This window comes from Polistes fuscatus, unplaced genomic scaffold, assembly GCF_010416935.1.
Source record: "Polistes fuscatus isolate 324 unplaced genomic scaffold, CU_Pfus_HIC Scaffold1, whole genome shotgun sequence".
NCBI lineage: Eukaryota > Metazoa > Arthropoda > Insecta > Hymenoptera > Vespidae > Polistes > Polistes fuscatus.
Genome location: NW_025112997.1, coordinates 10,399,367 through 10,417,280, shown reverse-complemented (window position 1 = coordinate 10,417,280; position 17,914 = coordinate 10,399,367). Strand labels below are relative to the sequence as shown.

The 17,914-nt window shown below is 30.0% G+C and overlaps 1 protein-coding gene across 3 annotated transcripts in view; it reads left to right on the top strand.

Moving 5' to 3' along the window:
• Positions 1-17,914, top strand: part of LOC122521333 (semaphorin-5A) — a 123,732-nt gene that overhangs the window by 81,016 nt on the left and 24,802 nt on the right. For 2 of the 3 annotated variants that reach the window (XM_043641999.1, XM_043641983.1), the window contains one exon: positions 4,972-5,068. In XM_043641999.1, the coding sequence (XP_043497934.1) occupies positions 4,989-5,068 (80 nt within the window). In that variant the 5' untranslated portion in view covers positions 4,972-4,988. Of the gene's footprint in view, positions 1-4,733; positions 4,798-4,971; positions 5,069-17,914 lie in introns of all 3 variants that reach the window. The other variant, XM_043641992.1, reaches the window with a different exon arrangement.

The window sequence follows — 17,914 nt, the reverse complement described above, 5'->3', positions numbered from 1 at the left end:
ATACTCTACATTGAAAATGTTGATACACTAATAAGAAATACAATTTCTTTCTTGTAGTTAAATATCATCAACGTTATATTGAGTTGGAAAAAAAATTCCTTTGTATTTTAATTCACAAATAAAAATAATTTTGTGTGCACCTCTCTCCAAACTGTTTTAAACTGTTTTGTGATCGATGTTTATTTATTTACCGATATTATGACTGCTAATTATGCCACTCTTAGTCAATTTTTTCCATCATCTCATAAAATTTTCTATTGATTGGTCGAACAGATTTGACATCAATATTTCCAGCTTAAACGCTTTAATCAGCATTATGCGACATCTACTAATATTGCATCCTATACATCAATCTCAAAATTGTTTAATACTCTTAGTCTCATTCTACTCTTTTCTGTAATAAAATTTTTAAATATCTCGAATATGTATTTCTTCTATATTTTTGCTTATTTTTAAGATACAGTAGTTTTCGACTGAATAAACAAACATTGCAACTTTCTTTTTTATTAATTACTCTACGTTATGTCATATTTTAAACGTTTGCAAGTATTGCTGAATTACAAATTATAATATTACCAAAGTTATGAAATTTTGAAACAGTTTATCCGAAAAAATACGAAGAAACTTTTTACCCAGCCCAATATTCAAAATAATTCTGAAAGCTAACTTCCTATGACCTTATTTTATTGTGTGGTGCATGCACCGATTCACCCGCCAAATGCAATTGCACTTTATATTTTAATGCAATCTAATTTTTTTTTCTTTTAATCAATCGATGCCTTTCATTATTCTAAGTACAAAAGTACTAGCCCAAGGTTATCGAATTATTTGACGTTTTATATCACGTACAGGTTTGTGTGTATGTGTGTGTGTGTGTGGGAGAGGTAAGTATGGAATACTTTATGAAAGATTTTCTTTATCTTTCTTTATTTGACATGCTCGAGAACACGACGTTTCGTCATGGATGCAACATTAATTCAAAACACGAATCTCAAACAGCATCACGATCGATCTGTTACGTATGTAGGTTCGTCAAATAAGAAAGAAAGAAACACAAAGAGAGAGAGAGGGGGTAGTAACTTCTGGAACGTAACTGAAATGCGGCTCTTCTTATCGAAGGCACCCCTCGGAAAGGCTTCAGTATTATCCGTTCTCCCACATGGATATATCGAAACGAGTTTACCGGCATGAAAAGTCACGAGCGCGCTGTGGAATTGAAATAGACGAAGAAATAACGATAGAAGGAGCTAGCAAGTAGACAAGTAGACACGAAGGATGAGAAGAGAGAGAAGTATAGAGAGATAGAAAGAGGTACAACCGGCTCTTTTAGCAGAGAGCTAAACTAGTTCGCTTAGGATGGAAAAACTGTTCCGGGAAGGCGCTGGCAATCGCATACGCGTACGTTTCTCTCTCAATACGTGATATGCGTATGTACTTACGTAGAGTCAAGTAATGTAAAAATAAGGACGATCAAGGAACAAATTAATACATTTTATAGAGTTTCTAATTATTGTCATTTTTGTTTGGATTAATTATTTTCGAAAAAAATATATATGTTAATATAGGTTGTTATTTATTGGTTTAATATTTTGTTTATAATGGTTTGTGTTTTTTGATAAGATATTGGTATGAATTTTAAGTGCTATAGTATTGTGTAGAATTTAATATAAAAATTATCAGCATCTTTAATAAATTATTAGTATTTAGGTAGATATTTATTTAATTCACAGCCTGTTGGATCAGTAAATATAAAATATTAGTATTTATAATAAAATATTATATAGAATATATCCTGTATCAATATATAACGTTGACACAATCATGCCCTTATTATTATTACTAAAAAATAATTATTTAAATTGTATAAAATATTCATATTTATAAATTAATAATTTATTTTACATTATTTTACAAAATATTGACTAAATAAATAGAAGTAGTTAAAGTATTGATCCCCTACTCTTTATATATTAAAAGTGAAATTTGGGAAAAAATATTGTGTATACTATAATATAGATGTACTAAAACTAAAATTTATCAATTTATACCCACCACGGAGCAAACTGAGACATGAGTAAAATATTTTCCTATAAAAAAAATTCTCTTATGATTAATAATTATTTTTATTACAAAATACATTATTTCAATTATATCGGTTATAATTTTATTAAAAATTTACTATACATATTACATAACTATGTGAATAATTAAGTACTCTCCCTCTCTCTCACTTTTTAATAATAATATATTTAATCCACAACGAACCAAATGAACTTAAAATTCTAAAAATCTAATATGCTATATGCAAATCTGGTCCAACACATTTACTTGTTCGAATGAAAAATATCAAATGACATTGCATACACTTAAAAATTCTCATCACATCCCGAATTGTATGGAGATTTCCCCAATTCCCCAACCTTGTTATAGGGGAACCATATTGTAAAAATACCCCTGTTGTACAGAGATTTCCTCAGTTCCTAAACCATTTTAGAGTGAGACTATGTTGTAAGAATGTCGTATTATAAAATTGCCTGAAAATATGGAAACCATAACCTAAAAGCATCAAACACTGAACGGATCCAATCACATGTATCTACACAGTGTTCAAATAATACAGTAGGATGATACTTCTAATTCTCAAACCGTGTTAGAACTAAATCATGTTGCAAAAATATGTCGTATTAACAAATGGTTTCCTATAAATGGTCAGACAATAAACTAAAAACATTAAATACTGATCAAACCACGTATAATTTAACAGTATCCAAATAATATCATTGTATTAACCTGTCCATGTATCAACTTGTCCTGGTATCCCTATATATGTAAGAGTAGAACATAGATGGCACGAAAGAGAACGAGGGGTGCAAAAAAGGTGGAAAAAGCTCGTATAAACTCTTCCCTTTGTAATCGTTAAAACGATGCCAAAGTTACAGCTCTCGACGTCGCACGATCCTTCGACTTTGTCTTATTTTTACCTTTCCTTTTCTTCTTTTCGCACTCGTCGTCGTGCAACGAGTATCGAAGGGTCGCTTTACGAGCCGGTCTTCCGACTCAACTTCGACTCGACTCGACTCGATTTTACGCCTCGATCATTCCGTTCCCCAGATCCCTCGAGCTCTTGGACCACTTTGCTGAATTTAAAATGTTTTCGCGAAGCTTCCTTAGAAAATGATATTCCATGAATTTTCTGCGAGCATGAGCTTACTTGTTAGAAAAATAATGAAACGTCAGCCAGGTTAGAACCTTCTTACAGAATCCTCATTATAAAAAAATGTATTAAAAATATACAGAGTTTATAGGAAATTATGGTAAAAGTTAAAAGAAGTTGATTTTATGTACATAAAAAAGTTTATAATGTAAAATAATAAATGTACCTTTATTTTCATCTTATCAATAAAGACAGACAATTTGAACATATTTTTTCTTCAAAATAATGAACTCTTCAAAAATTTACTATCAATATTAAAATTAAATTTTTCTATTTATTTATTAAATTAATTGTGATCTATAAAAATTTTAAATAAACTATATTTTTACTTAAATTTATTTTAAATATAAAAGTATATAAATGTCTACTCAATAAAATTTCTTAAACAGCAATACATAAATAATTAATTGAGTAAGTTATTCTTATCGTAGATTATCAATTATTATATAGATTGCTCGACTTTTATAAAATACCGTCAAATCTTTCAAATTTAATGATCTAACATTTTTGACATAAAGCTTCATTTTTATTTGTTAGAAATCCTAATAAGAATAAAAACGGTACTCCATAAAATTAAGGTATAAATTGAAACAAAATTATTCCGTGTATAAAAGTAAGTTGAAAATAAATGATGATCATTTTTTCTACAAGGCTTCGTTTTTAAGGAAATGGATTATTCATAAGAAACCCTATTAGGGATATACATGCAGAATATACTCAAAATTACTGTACAAACTGAAAGAAATTAATTCCGCATATAAAAATAAGTCGGAAATGTAAAATGAGAATTTTGTCTACAAGGCTTCGCTTTCCAGGAAATGGATTGTGTAGTTCCGTCAAGTACATGTGTACTTGAGAAGTAACGAAAATCGGTTGAATGGGTTTCTTCGTACTTGATCACACTTAAACTCTGTTCGTATTTTTTAACAATGTCACTGGTTTTAACTCCAGTTAATTTTTATTTATGAGGTCTCATTCAAGAGTATATGCTAAAAATAATGGAACCAGAGATATATTCAAACAATAATATCATACTTACATTTAAAGAAGTCAAAACTCGAAAAATGGTATCAACAGTCCATTTGGTGATACTTTATTTTAAACGAAATAGAAAATACTCTCAGCAATATATAATTTAAATATATCAATATATTGTTGGAACTTAATGTAGTAATGCAATCTAGGCCAAATCATTGACAACATTGTTTGCAAATACAAACAAAGTACTCAAGTATAAAAAAATCCATTTAAGTACGCATGTACTTAACAAAACCTTATAGTCAATCTTCTTGAAAACAAAACTTCGTATAAAAAATTGTTATTCTACGTTTTCGACTGTTTTTTATACTCGAAGTCAACTTCTTTAAACTTGTACGACTATTTGTAGTACACTTTGTATACAAAGACACCCAAAAATGTTCAGACATTACAACACGGTAAACTTTATGGATTCATATTTTGGTTATTTTTACAAGACAATAAGTTAGTCATACTGTAATATCCGAATATATATTTCTAGGGTCACTGTATATGAAATAGACGCGTATATTTTTACATCGAACAATCTGCTACCTGCCGATTAGGTAATTATGACACCTCCTAGCAAATTTTCACACCTGCTTCTTCCTTATTCGTATAGATGGTCAATAGAAGAAAAAAATATATCTTCCAAAGTATTCTATCTTTCAAACTTAAATACTCTTCAAAGATAATACAAAATATATTCTAACGTGTTGTTTCAATTTTTTACTTTATAGATCTGGTGGAAGGCAGCATGTTTCGTGAAGAGGGTGTGACTACGTACTCGCAGCTGCTTTTCGATGTTGCTAGACAGCAAGTCGTCGTTGGTGCACGGTAAAAAACTTCTCTTTCATTTTTTCCTTTATACATTAAAATATACAGGGTATCTGAGACTTAGACGACCAAATTGCGAAAGTTTTATCCACGTCTGAAGAAAAAAAGAATAAAATGTTTAAAATTCTTTTACGGAGTATTAAAAGAAATTTTGTATACACGAAACAAGTAACTACGAATTCTCCATTAGAGCAAACAAAAATTCGACTATGTTTATCGAGTTTGCGTAAATTGCATGTTTTTTTATTTTTTTCCAATATTTTCACTTTTTTATACGTATTTACGTAAATTAAGGTTTTTTTTTGTTTTTCACAATGTTGCACTAAATCGATAAAATTGGAAAAAATTGAGAGTAAAAATTTCTAAAAAATCTTGATGTGTTTTGTCGATAAGTTATTATAAATAACAATAATAATCTATAAATATCCAAGTTGAAAAAAAATAAAAAATAGAAATCACATTACTTTTAATTGCTTAGAAAATAATTAGATTAAACAGAGCTGAAATTTTAACCCTTTGCACTCTGTGCCGTTTCGAAGTTACCCACCAACAGCTCGACGCTACTTTATCGCGGAAACGTATATTCTTAAGTCGTCATATTATATAGTATAACTTTTGTACTAAATATGATATTGTAATGATGTTTGGTTTATATGAATTTGTAGACATCGACGAACATATATTTGCAAACAAATCAGAATTTATTTTTTATTATTTAGTATAGTGTGATAAACTTTGAAGCAGTCCTTAATATACATTGCTGGTTTATTTTTGCACATTCCACAATAATAATTTGTTACATGCCCTACACCTGGTGTTTTTCAGTAAGAAAAAACAATAAAGTTCTGTTTTTTTTCTCTCACGTCGGGAATATGTAATGTATTTATTAGTCTATCGTCCGATAAAGATGTTGGTGGACGTTCTCGGAAGTAGGTGCCGAACAATAATATATATTTTTCGTTTATCTTAATAATTGTATCATATTTTGAATTAATTTTTTGTATTATTTCAAAAAAAAAACTACAGGGAAACATGCAATTCTCAAAAAGTTGCAATGAAATAAATTTATTCGTTGTATTCACTAATAAACGTTGATATTACGACAGACTTACGATGTTATTATAGTAATGACAACCAAATGCAGAAGATTAAGCAAAATTTATTTTTCTAATAAAAATACTATAGGTTAATTGTGAGTATCACTCAACAACTTGTTGGGACCAGTTTCAGTAGTCTTACTTGGCATAACCCTTTGTTTCCCAATTAATTCGAATAATCGATGCTCTACTGTATATTTATTCGTTTTAATTTGACACGTTTACTCCCATGATAAGTTGAATACGACGTGACTCTTTAATTTTCTTCGCGATAACAAGCTGGCAATGTTAGAAAAACATCAAATCCTCAACGTAGGATCGCCAAGAACGGAAGTACCGAATAAACGAGCTTAGGCCTTGTAAACGATCACGACATCGACGTTTTATTGGCGGTAAGCCAGAGCTACCCGATGCAATTTCGTTTTCCACAAGCGTATCGGGAATAGATTCGATCTCTTACTAGAAGAAACAGAGAAAGAAAATATAAGAAAGAAAAAGATAAGTATATATACCTTACTAGTAAAATACCGCACTACTGCATGCTGCATACCTAAAGATTTTATTTATTGTTAGACCGTAAATGTTTTCAAATGAAAACGGAAGAAAAGGAAAGTCGTAAACTATATGCAGGTTATTGCAAAATAACAGATTATTCATTGGCACCGTTGCTCCATTTGCGAGAAAGGAAAAATTGTTGTAGAAAATATTGCTTTTCAAATGTCTTTCTGTGTTAAAATCGTGTGATTTCTGAACTGTTCTTAAACGATTAAAGATTAGTTTAATATTAGATCTATTGGATTATTTTTTATACAGTATTTTAACTATACAATATAAAAAAAATTAGTTATATTAGGTGTAGCAATTCATCCGATAACTTGATATTTAATTTTATTGCTTGTATTGAAAAAGCAAAGTAATTGAAAATAATAAAGCTTATTTCGAAGAATAAAAAATGTATAATTATTTTATATATAAATATTAAATTTGTTTAAAAGGCAGCGAATTAATTGGTACACTTAATAAAAATAGGGGATATATATATTTATATAATTTTATTATATTTATTATATATATATCAAGATTATTTCAGAATTGTTAGACAACACGTTATGTTACTTTAATCTAATATTTTATTATAAATATTGAAAAATTACTTAAATAATATTCGACCCCTCATATAACCTGTTTCTTCTTTTTTTTCTTTTTTTTATAAATACGGACAATTTATTACACACAATTTATTAAACACTTACAAGAAAAAATTTAAAAATACTGACCCGGTAAATATTAACCATGTTTATATAGACGTAAGAATTTCGTTGTTAGGTGAGAAACTGTCGACGCTAAAGAAGAATAAATAAAAGAAACTAAAAGAAAGAGAAAGAAAAGAAAGAAAAAGCAAAAAAAACAGGAAAGAAAGAATCACGTGGGAGTTGGAAGACTCGTGAACAATTTTATCTCGTCTCCCTTGAGTTTAAAGCGGTAGTTGGCAAAAGGTTGCCACCAGACAAAACACGACCGAATCGAAGAGAGCAACGTTCTGTTTTCTCCTTCGAGAACGTTGCGGCTCGACTTTTAAACGCGTTCGTTCGTTTTCTTTGGCCCTTAGCCAAAGAGAAGATGTTCGTCCTATAGATCTTAAGATCCAACATCGTTTTCTTCGAACATTGTAACCGATAATTGAACGATTAACGATTACGAGAATGAATCAACAATTATCCATATTTTAATCATATAATAATAAATATAAAATATATATGTATATATTTTTTGTTATTTAATCAGAATTTATAAACATTGTTGGTTATTATTTTTTTAAATAAGTGCTCATATACAAGGTTTTTCATAACACACGTTCTGAGTATATTATAAGCTCCAAAATAAAACAAAAATGTATTATAAATAAATATAAATCATTTGAAACTTTATTCTAAAGTTCTAATATAAATTGTAAAAATATCTAAATTTATTGTTCAAAATGTTGTTCAGCTACGCGAATAAAATGCTTTAGTATGCTGTTTACACATGGCGAATTTCTATTAATTTCTGCAACAGCCTCCCTAATTTATTCTATCATAACCTCAAATATAGCTATCTCAGTTCCATAAACTTCTTGTTTTAGTTTCCTCCACAAATAACAATCTAGTGGGGTTAGACCAGATAATCTAGGCAACCAAGTTATTATTTAGAAAAGAATACATTGAATCATTCTAAGATAGTAAACAACATACACAGAACAGCAAAATATCATTTTTGAGCATCACACTTAGACAATTTTACAATTAATTTTATAACTTTTAAATAAAACTTCAAATGACTAATGTTTATAAAACATTTTTGTCTTATTTTTGAGCGTAAAGTACGCTCACAACATGTGTACGAAAAAACTCAGATTTCCTGTATAAGGATGATTCACGAATCGGGATCAATAAATATTAGTTACTCTCTTGTTAACAGTCAATTAGATTTTCTAATTTTTATTTAATAAGTAACAGTAGTCTGTTCCAGTTTCAAAAATCACCGTTTATTTATGAACATTTTGTTTAACATAAATAATAATTTGTCAGTATCTTAAAAAGATGATGAATAACTATAATAAAAGTAAAGTTACGCCAGGGTTGCGTCAAAGTAACTTAATAGTTTTGCATCCCAAATTAATCCTTTTGCAAATCAAATTTACTCTATTTTGCAAATTAAAAATTATTAGCTAAACAATTAACAATCTAATAGAATTTACACGAGTTTCCAAATATTTCTTTCCAATTTCAAGTCACGTAATTATTGGAAATTAATCTTTCCAATAAGAAGGCAAGTTAATTGCTAAAATAAATAAAATTCGTCTAGGGACTATCCTTTATTGATAGATATTATTGCTTCGATATTATTTTATAGCACAAAATAGAGAAAGAAAGAAAAATGCAATATTAAATGAGAATAGAGGGTATTGCAAACAAATTTTCCCATATTTGAGTTGTTTATAAAATTTTTTTATTAAACACTATTTGATAACAGGACATAGTCCTAAAAAAAGAAGAAGAAGAAAAAAGAAACACAATTTGCTTTCAATGTTTCAAAATCTTTGAAGTGTTTCAATTTTCTAAAGTGTGGTAATATTTTCTTGCAACACCCGGTATTATAAACATCTTTGTAAATAGATAGAATACAATTTTGAATGTTTTAACAATAATTTAACATTTGATTTTATTTATAGTACAAAAGTTTAAGAAACCAATTTAGTAGAATAACTTAATTTGGAAACGAATGAATTTAATTAGCAATGGGTTGAATTTGGTTCGCAAACAGGTGATTGTAATTTGCAAAAGGGGGAATTTCATTAGAAATACTGGCCATCTGTTTTAAATACAAACAGTTCTTGCATATAATATTAATTACATATATTCCATACTGATATTTTATTAAAAATACTTACTATTTATTTAAAATACTGCCAAAAAATGTTTAAAAATATCAATAAAAAGTAGTCTCTTTTTTGCTATTGATTACACAATCAAATGCTTACATATTATCATATGAGTCGCACAGAAGCCAATGCGTCAATTAACAAATATGGAGAATATTAACGTTATGTAATACATTAGTTTTGAAAATTATTGATTTCTTAATTTAATTAGAAAAGTATATAATTTTTTTTCCGAAAGATAGACTCTGCAACAAAATAAACTATGCACAGGATAAATAAAAACGTAAGTATTTATTGGGACAATGGCAACATTTTAAGAAATTTAGGATTTTTACCTTTTGGCAACTGAAAAAGATAGAAATAAACAAGTCCTTTAATAATTAAAAAAATAATATTATTTATTCCATTAAAATATAGAAAATTCAGAAAATATCAAAAAATGGATTTAACTACGACTGGATGACTCATATATTATATTTATTCGTAATTTTCGTCTTATTACAGTTGATAGAATTAAAATATTTAAAAAACTACAAGTAGTCCGGAGGAACATTGAAAGACACTTGTAGATATTGCAGACGGTAGATATTTATTCCCAAGTGCGAGAGAGCGTTTCGAAAAATGCAGTTCGCCCACGCTCAATTTCAAACCGAACCAGATAGAGAAGGCTCGCGCGTGTCTCTACAGATTCGAGATCGCGAGCAAGGAACGATCTATCGATCGATCGATCGATACGCGAAAAAAAGGAATAAGTATATATATACATGCGTGTGTGCTCATACGTGTACTTTATACTTAGGTGCGCATTCGTGCGTACTTTCTATTAATAGAATGTTAAGTTATTAGCCGGTACTGCCCACGCTCATTCGAAACGTAGACACGCACTTTTTATAACGAGCATGAAGCGTGCAAAGTGTATCGACTCGGTTAGATAGGTACATGGTAATATATATGAGTACTCATCTATACTGGATGTTTCATAAATGCATGTCAAAACTTCAGGTGGTATATTTATATATTATAATAAGTAAATAATACCGTATGAATATATGCCTAATGTATATTGAGTTTTCCAATTATTAATAATTAAGAACATAGATATTATACATGTGATGCAAAGAACCAAGATCCTAAATGCAATATTGAAAGGATCGTTACTTTACCCGGTTGCTGATATCGCCAATGTCGAGAGGCCGTTAGATATACTGAATAAGTTGCCCTTGATATTTTGATAACAATAATCTTTATTATTAAGGTAAAATAATCAGTTAGTTATTAAAACTTTTTTCCCAGTTATCTGGCTATCAGAAAAACGGTCCCTTTATAAAAAAAAAACTCTTTTCAGCATTCATAAATCGTAATTTGTCAAAAACTCACTTCAGGTACTTTACTTGAAAATCACTTATAATGAGAGTTGTATGTCGATAACGAACAATTACAGAAGAATTCGACTATTTCCAAAGATTTCTGAGAAGTTTTCTATGATCTTAATAGCATAATTACTGTTTGATATTTAATAAAATCTGTTATATTAAATTTTTTAATTATTGTTAAGTCGAGACGTAATGTAAAGAAAAAGAAGTATGTAGCGTGATCAGTCCAACTTAGGTTAAATCATACCCCAATAAACGAAACCTCCTTGGGCTTTCTAAAACTCTTCAACATTGGCAATTCTCTACTATCTTCTATGGAACTTAGCGCATAAAAGGAAATTCATTACCAAACGTAGATTGTAAGCACATGGTGCAATAGTACTAAATCAGCTAAAACAGTCTACACGTGAGACATCGATTTTGTATAATCCGATGTCTAAACCATTGTATCATCATAATACTATAAAACCTTTTTTGGAAGTCCGGAAAATATAAATTTACGGAAAAATTTTCAAGATTCAATAGCAAAGAAATATAGCACAGGCATAACACTTCAGACTCCCCATGAAGACGTCTGGTAACCGTAAGAGTTGAAAAGCATCGTGTCAAATAATTATTTAACAATCCCATCGACGTCTATCCAATGTTCTCCAGGGAATTGTATTGGATCCTATTTTATATATTCTATTCACTATAGACTATTACGCAAGATACTATAATATTCACGTTTGCGGACGACACGGCTGTCTTAGCTACTCACAAAGACCCCATACCAGCACACTTTGTACTCTAGTAACATATCATAAAAATCGAGTAATGGTTAAATCTATGAAAAATAAAAGTAAATGCCCGACAAGTGCAAGCATATCACATTCACCTTACAAAAAGATACAGTTCCCCCGTTACCTTAAACAACACTGTCATCCCTAAAACAAAAACGATAAAATACTTAGATATTCACATGGACGCAAGACTAACAAGAAAACAACATATAAGAGCTAAAATAGAACAAATTTGAATAAAAAGACAGAACATATTCTGGCTTACAAATAAAAATTTGAAATTAAACATAAATAATAAGCTATTATTATACAAGGCAATTGTTATGTAAAAATGTAACGGAAAAAATAAATCGAGCAGCATATTTTTCGAGACCGTTTGGGCCTTGAGAAAACGTACCTGAAGATGCAGAGGGGATATCAGCGCATTCCTAGAAACCATAAAACTAGTAAATAAACAGATCAAACAACCCAGGTATAACTTTCTATCGCCATATGGTTCCCACTACCATATCTACGAAAACATCAACTTTCTGCATCGATGAACTATGGGGGTGAACTTCCCTACTATTGGACAGTCAACTTAGAGAAGAGATGTCAATCATCTTCTTGCTATAAAAACCTTCAAAGCAACATCACGTCGTTCACATTCACTTCATATCACGACGAACATAACATCAGCTCATGACGCCGCAGCAGAACAACATCAAGCAAGAACAGCAAGCAGTACATCATCAAGCAACGCATCATCAGAGCATAAACTCAACAATCATCAGATCTATAGAACAGACCATAGCTGCAACCATCATCATAACAACATACCACGGCATTTAGCGATAAATAAAGAATATAAATCCGATCAAGGCAATGGTCATTCAATAGCAATAATTAAACCAATTTGGATTTATGAAATCGAAATATGGCATTATCCTGACAATCATAGTTAACGCTCTCTGATAGGTACGTAACAAACAAATACTTAACAAAGATCTTAAGATCGAATTCGTCGAAGAAGATAAATATATTCAAACTGTGTAATAGATACAAAGTCAGACTAAGAAATCACCCAAGTGATCCAGTAAGAAAGTTATACTTTGAAAATATACCTAGAAGATTACACAGAAAACACCCAAAAGATCTTACAGCATAAGCTAACTCAATTCTTTCTTACCTATTGTAAGGATGTTCTCTCATTACAGAACATCTACGTGATATAACTACATTCATTGCTAAACGAATCTGCCGAATGTCCACCTTGAACAAATTGCAAAAGAAGTTAGAGATTAAAAAAACAAAAAAGACCAATCTAACAGAAAACATTGACTCTCTTTTCTAAGGAAATATAGGGGTGGACTTGTCAGGCATTGGTTAATTAACGTTTTCCAAACTCCACCTTCGTTACGCTTACAGAAGGGATTCGAGCTGTTTTCGAAGTAGCGGAGGTAGCGGTAGGTAGCGGTAGGTAGCGAAGTAGCAGACAAATTGCAATATAACAATCATTGCAACTAATTTTATTTTAACCTCACTAAGAAACAGTTGTACTCTAACATTAATACCAAATAAGCGTACTTTTTGAACAAGCTAACAAGTATTAGGTGGGCAAGAAAGTAATTTCGGTTTGCACTAGTAGTTAGCGTTATGTTTGTTTCGTTATTTTTCTTTCAATGTTAAAATTTTTTTTCTTTTAAGATTTGGTAGTCGATACCTTTAGGTCGCTATAGAAACCAATTTCGTGTAATTTTGTTTACAACTGTCTGTTTACTGTCAGTTTTAACATGGAGTGCAAAAATAAGCATTTTCGACACATTTTACTTTTTTATTTTCATAAAGGCAAGAAAGCGGCTGAGACTCACAAAGAGATATATGAAGTTTATGGTGTTGATTGTTTAACAGAACGCACTTGTCAGGATTGGTTTAAAAAATTTCGTTCTGGAGATTTCTCACTGAAAGATGACCAACGTTCTGGTCAACCTTCTGAAGTTGATAATGACAAAATGAAAGCGATAATTGAATCGAATCGTCAAATAGCTGTGCGAGAGATTGCAAAACAATTAAATGTATCACACACAACAATTGAAAATCATATAAGACGTCTTTGACTTGTTAAGAAGATCGATATTTGGGTTCCACACGAATTGAAAGAAATTCACCCAACACAACGAATTAATGTTTGTGATACGCATTTCAAACGTAATGCAATCGACCTTTTTTTGAAACGAATTATCACTGGCGATGAAAAATGGATTGTCTACAATAAAGTTAATCGAAAAAGATCATGGTCCAAGCATAATGAACCACAAACCATATCAAAAGCTCAGTTGCATCAAAAAAAGATCATGCTGTCAATCTGGTGGGATTACAAGGGTGTTGTGTATTTTGAGCTGCTTCCAAACAACCGAACGATCAACTCAGATGTTTACTGCTAAAACAACTTATGAAATTGGAGGAAGCAATCAAAAGAGTAAAGACCAAAATTTGCAAATTGCAAAGGAATCGTGTTCCACCACGACAATGCGAGGCCTCACACACCTTTAGCAACACGTACGAAACTATTGGAGCTTGGTTGAGAAGTGATGTCGCATCCCTTATACAGTCTCGACCTTGCACCATCGGATTATCATTTATTCCGAAGTTTACAAAACTTCTTAAAGGGTTAAAATTTCGGTAATAACGATGACCTCAAATCGTACTTAGTTGAGTTTTTTGCTATTAAAGACTAGAAATTCTATGAGCGCAGGATAATGAAGTTATCAGAAAGATGGCAAAAGGTCATCGAACAGAATGGAAGATATTTGACTGATTAAAGTTCATTTTCTGTATAGAAAATTCAAATTTTATTTCACACTAAAAATTCGAAATTACTTTCTTGCCAACCCAAGACAAGTTACAAGTTGCAAGTATCACAGTTGTAACTCAAAGAAAAAGATCTTACTGCATCATTAACTGTTATAACAGAAAACCTCAAGCAATTTTGTTGGTGACATTATACTGCACCATCCAGCATTAATTCAATGGGCCTAACAGCATTAACAATTTAAAAAGACCAATCAAGGCAACAGTCGCGTAACAGTTATCGTTTATTAATTACTATTTGTAGGGTTTATTATATATCCATGTTAATACTTCTGGATTTTTATCTACACATTAAAATCAACACAATATACCTACACAAACATACCTTGGTTTTCTAGTAATAAGTGATTAAAAATTTCTAAAATTTCTAAGTGGCCACCTCTTGTCACCCTTTGAGTAGTATTAGTGGCATTCAATAGTGTTCTAAAATCAACATAATTGTTTTGTATACTATTGTTGAAATCACCAACATATATTTCATTTAGGGCTGTGCAAACAAAAATAGATTGAAAATATGTCGATTATAAAAAATATAACTCGAAAATTCATGTATATCAAATATATATTCATATGAAATATTTTCTATATTTAATGTATAGATTTACCCTCTGAAATACTAACATCTATCTATAGAACATTTTGTTTACTTAGGTACAAAAACTAGAATCGTTCTTAGATAATGTTTAAAAATATAACCTTATCGAAATCAAAGATAAAAATTACATGCTAAGATCCTCCTCTTCTATATATTTTATGACTTTATTTAAAGAACTCATAAGAGATATATTTATCTATGTCTCTACGTATCTACCTAACTACCTAGAACACTCTTATCTCGATCGGATAATTATTCTCTTCCTCGTCTGATCTAAGGATCTAACGGTGATCTCGATCACTAATATAGATCTTGCTATATCATCATATGTCTCTCTCTTACTTGCTCAGTTTCTCTTGCACTATTGAATTTATCTATTATATTTATCATTTATTTCCATCTTATAAAGATATAATTGAAACTATTGCTTATCGCGAATGCTACGTGAATATTATGTTCTTTATCGTATCAAAAGATTTACTCGCGTGTACGATTATTATTATCGACCTGTATCATTATTACTTTTTTTTCACCCCACCTTCCTGTTTCTCTCTCTCTTTATCTTTTTTCTTTCTTTCTCTTTCTCTACATAATTTTGATTTATCAAGATTGCACACAAAATCTTGACTTATAAAGAAACTTGATGTGTCGGTTATAAGCGAATAACGAAAAAGGAATAAAGCGAAAGTATACATTCGTGGTAAGGCTAAAGGAGAATTAATAATCAAGTTTCTCTGAAATTTCAAAGATATTGGGAGTCTGAAAAAGTTTCGAACGATTCTTGAAACCGCGATCTCTTTCTCTCTTTCTCTCTCTCTCTTATTATTTTATTTGATTTTTGTTTGTTTCGTACGAAAGCATATACGTTTTATGCAAAGTGTCGGTGTTATAACGGAAAAGAAGATTCAAAAATGTGAGTATGTGTGAAAGAGAAAGAGAAAGAAAGAGAGAGAAAAAATTGTGGGGTGTATAACATGCGTGAGATCGTTCACGATGGTCGACCACAGGTGTTAGGAATTTCATACGTGGTCATCGACGTATCGTATTTACGATGTTGTCTCCTGAAGGCTCAGAGGTAAACCTCTGGACCACCTTATTCTCTCTTTCTCTTTCTCTTTCTTTCTCCTTTTCGATTCTCCGAACCTTTCCTTACAGTATCTTCTCACCGTGAGAACGAGCAAGCACATAATTCTTGTATTTTCTCCGACACTGTATATATATATACAGTATTCGTAACAGCTTCCAATGTAAAATTGAAATAATTTATATTTGCTTGAATTGCAATGCTACAAAATTCTTATAAATAGAAATGTATTTTAGGTTTATTAAACTTTCAAATTAATATCAATTTCATTACTAAAGAGTATTCTATTCTATAAGAGAAGTATAATTTTACATAAATTATAAGAAAATAGGTCTTACAAGAGTATTTTCATATACGTAAGATATAATAATAATGGTGTACAATTATTACTTTTGGTAAGTAATACTTGGTTAATTCTCCCTTGAATCTTATAATGTTTTTGAAACGATTGAGAATATCTCGTGAGACCAAATTATTGTATAAACAGGGTGAGTCACGGAACGTGACGTTTCAAAATAACTCGTAAAATATACATTGTAAGAAAAAATTTTTCCTGCATAGTTAAACTATATTAGAGGGCGGATGTAATGGTAAACAAAACTTTTTTTGAAAATCATTTTTTTATGAGATATCAAAGTCATCGGTTTTCTTTTTAATGAAATGTCTAATTTTTTTTCTGGATTCTGATAAAAAAATCAAATTCTGCATAAAAAATTATAATTTTATGTAGGGCCTAAAATGAATAATTGCTGAGATATTCACAAATAAGTTATTCGGCATTACATTGCTAATTTAACGAGTCTGTAATCACTATTTTGTTTAGAATTAGTTCACAAATCGTGGAGATGTAAATTTAAAAAATATGCACTATTGGGATGGAGAAAATCCTCACTGGATGTGTGAAACAGACCATCAACACCGATAGAGCTTGAATGTCTTATGTGTCAATAAATCATTGGACCTTATTTCATTATTGGTTCGTTAACAAGTCGAAGATACTCCACTTTTTTGTCTGAAACGCTCAAAAACCTATTAGAAGTGCCGCTACAAAAACGTTTGTTAATGTGATATTATTAATGCATGTACTTTGTACTTTGATAAGAATATTACGAAAGTGCATTGATTGTAGTGGGGAACATTTTGAACACCTGTGATAATAAAAATTTATTTGTGAATATTTCAGCAATTATTCATTTTAGACCTTACATAGCATAATAATTTTTTATCCAGAATTGGATTCTTTATCAGAATCCAGAAAAATGTCACGTTCAAACGTATCATTCACGTATCATTCACAATAATAGTACGAATACTCATTGTACTCGTATATGTATATGAATTAATTTATTCCATAATATAAATAAGCATAATAGAAAATAAATCATCAAAATTATTAAACAAATTTTTAACTTTTTCCATTGTCTTAATTACCGCTATAGTTAAAACTCATAATTAGTAAAATAATATAAAATACAAAATATTCTTCATGTAAAACTTACAATTAATCAAAAAGAAAGAAATTTTTAATTATCGTTACAGTGGACAAAATTAAAAAATTAACTACTTTTTCTTTTAATCATATTATAAATTAATATAACATAACTATATGATATAATAATATAATAAGATTTATTTTTGGTATTT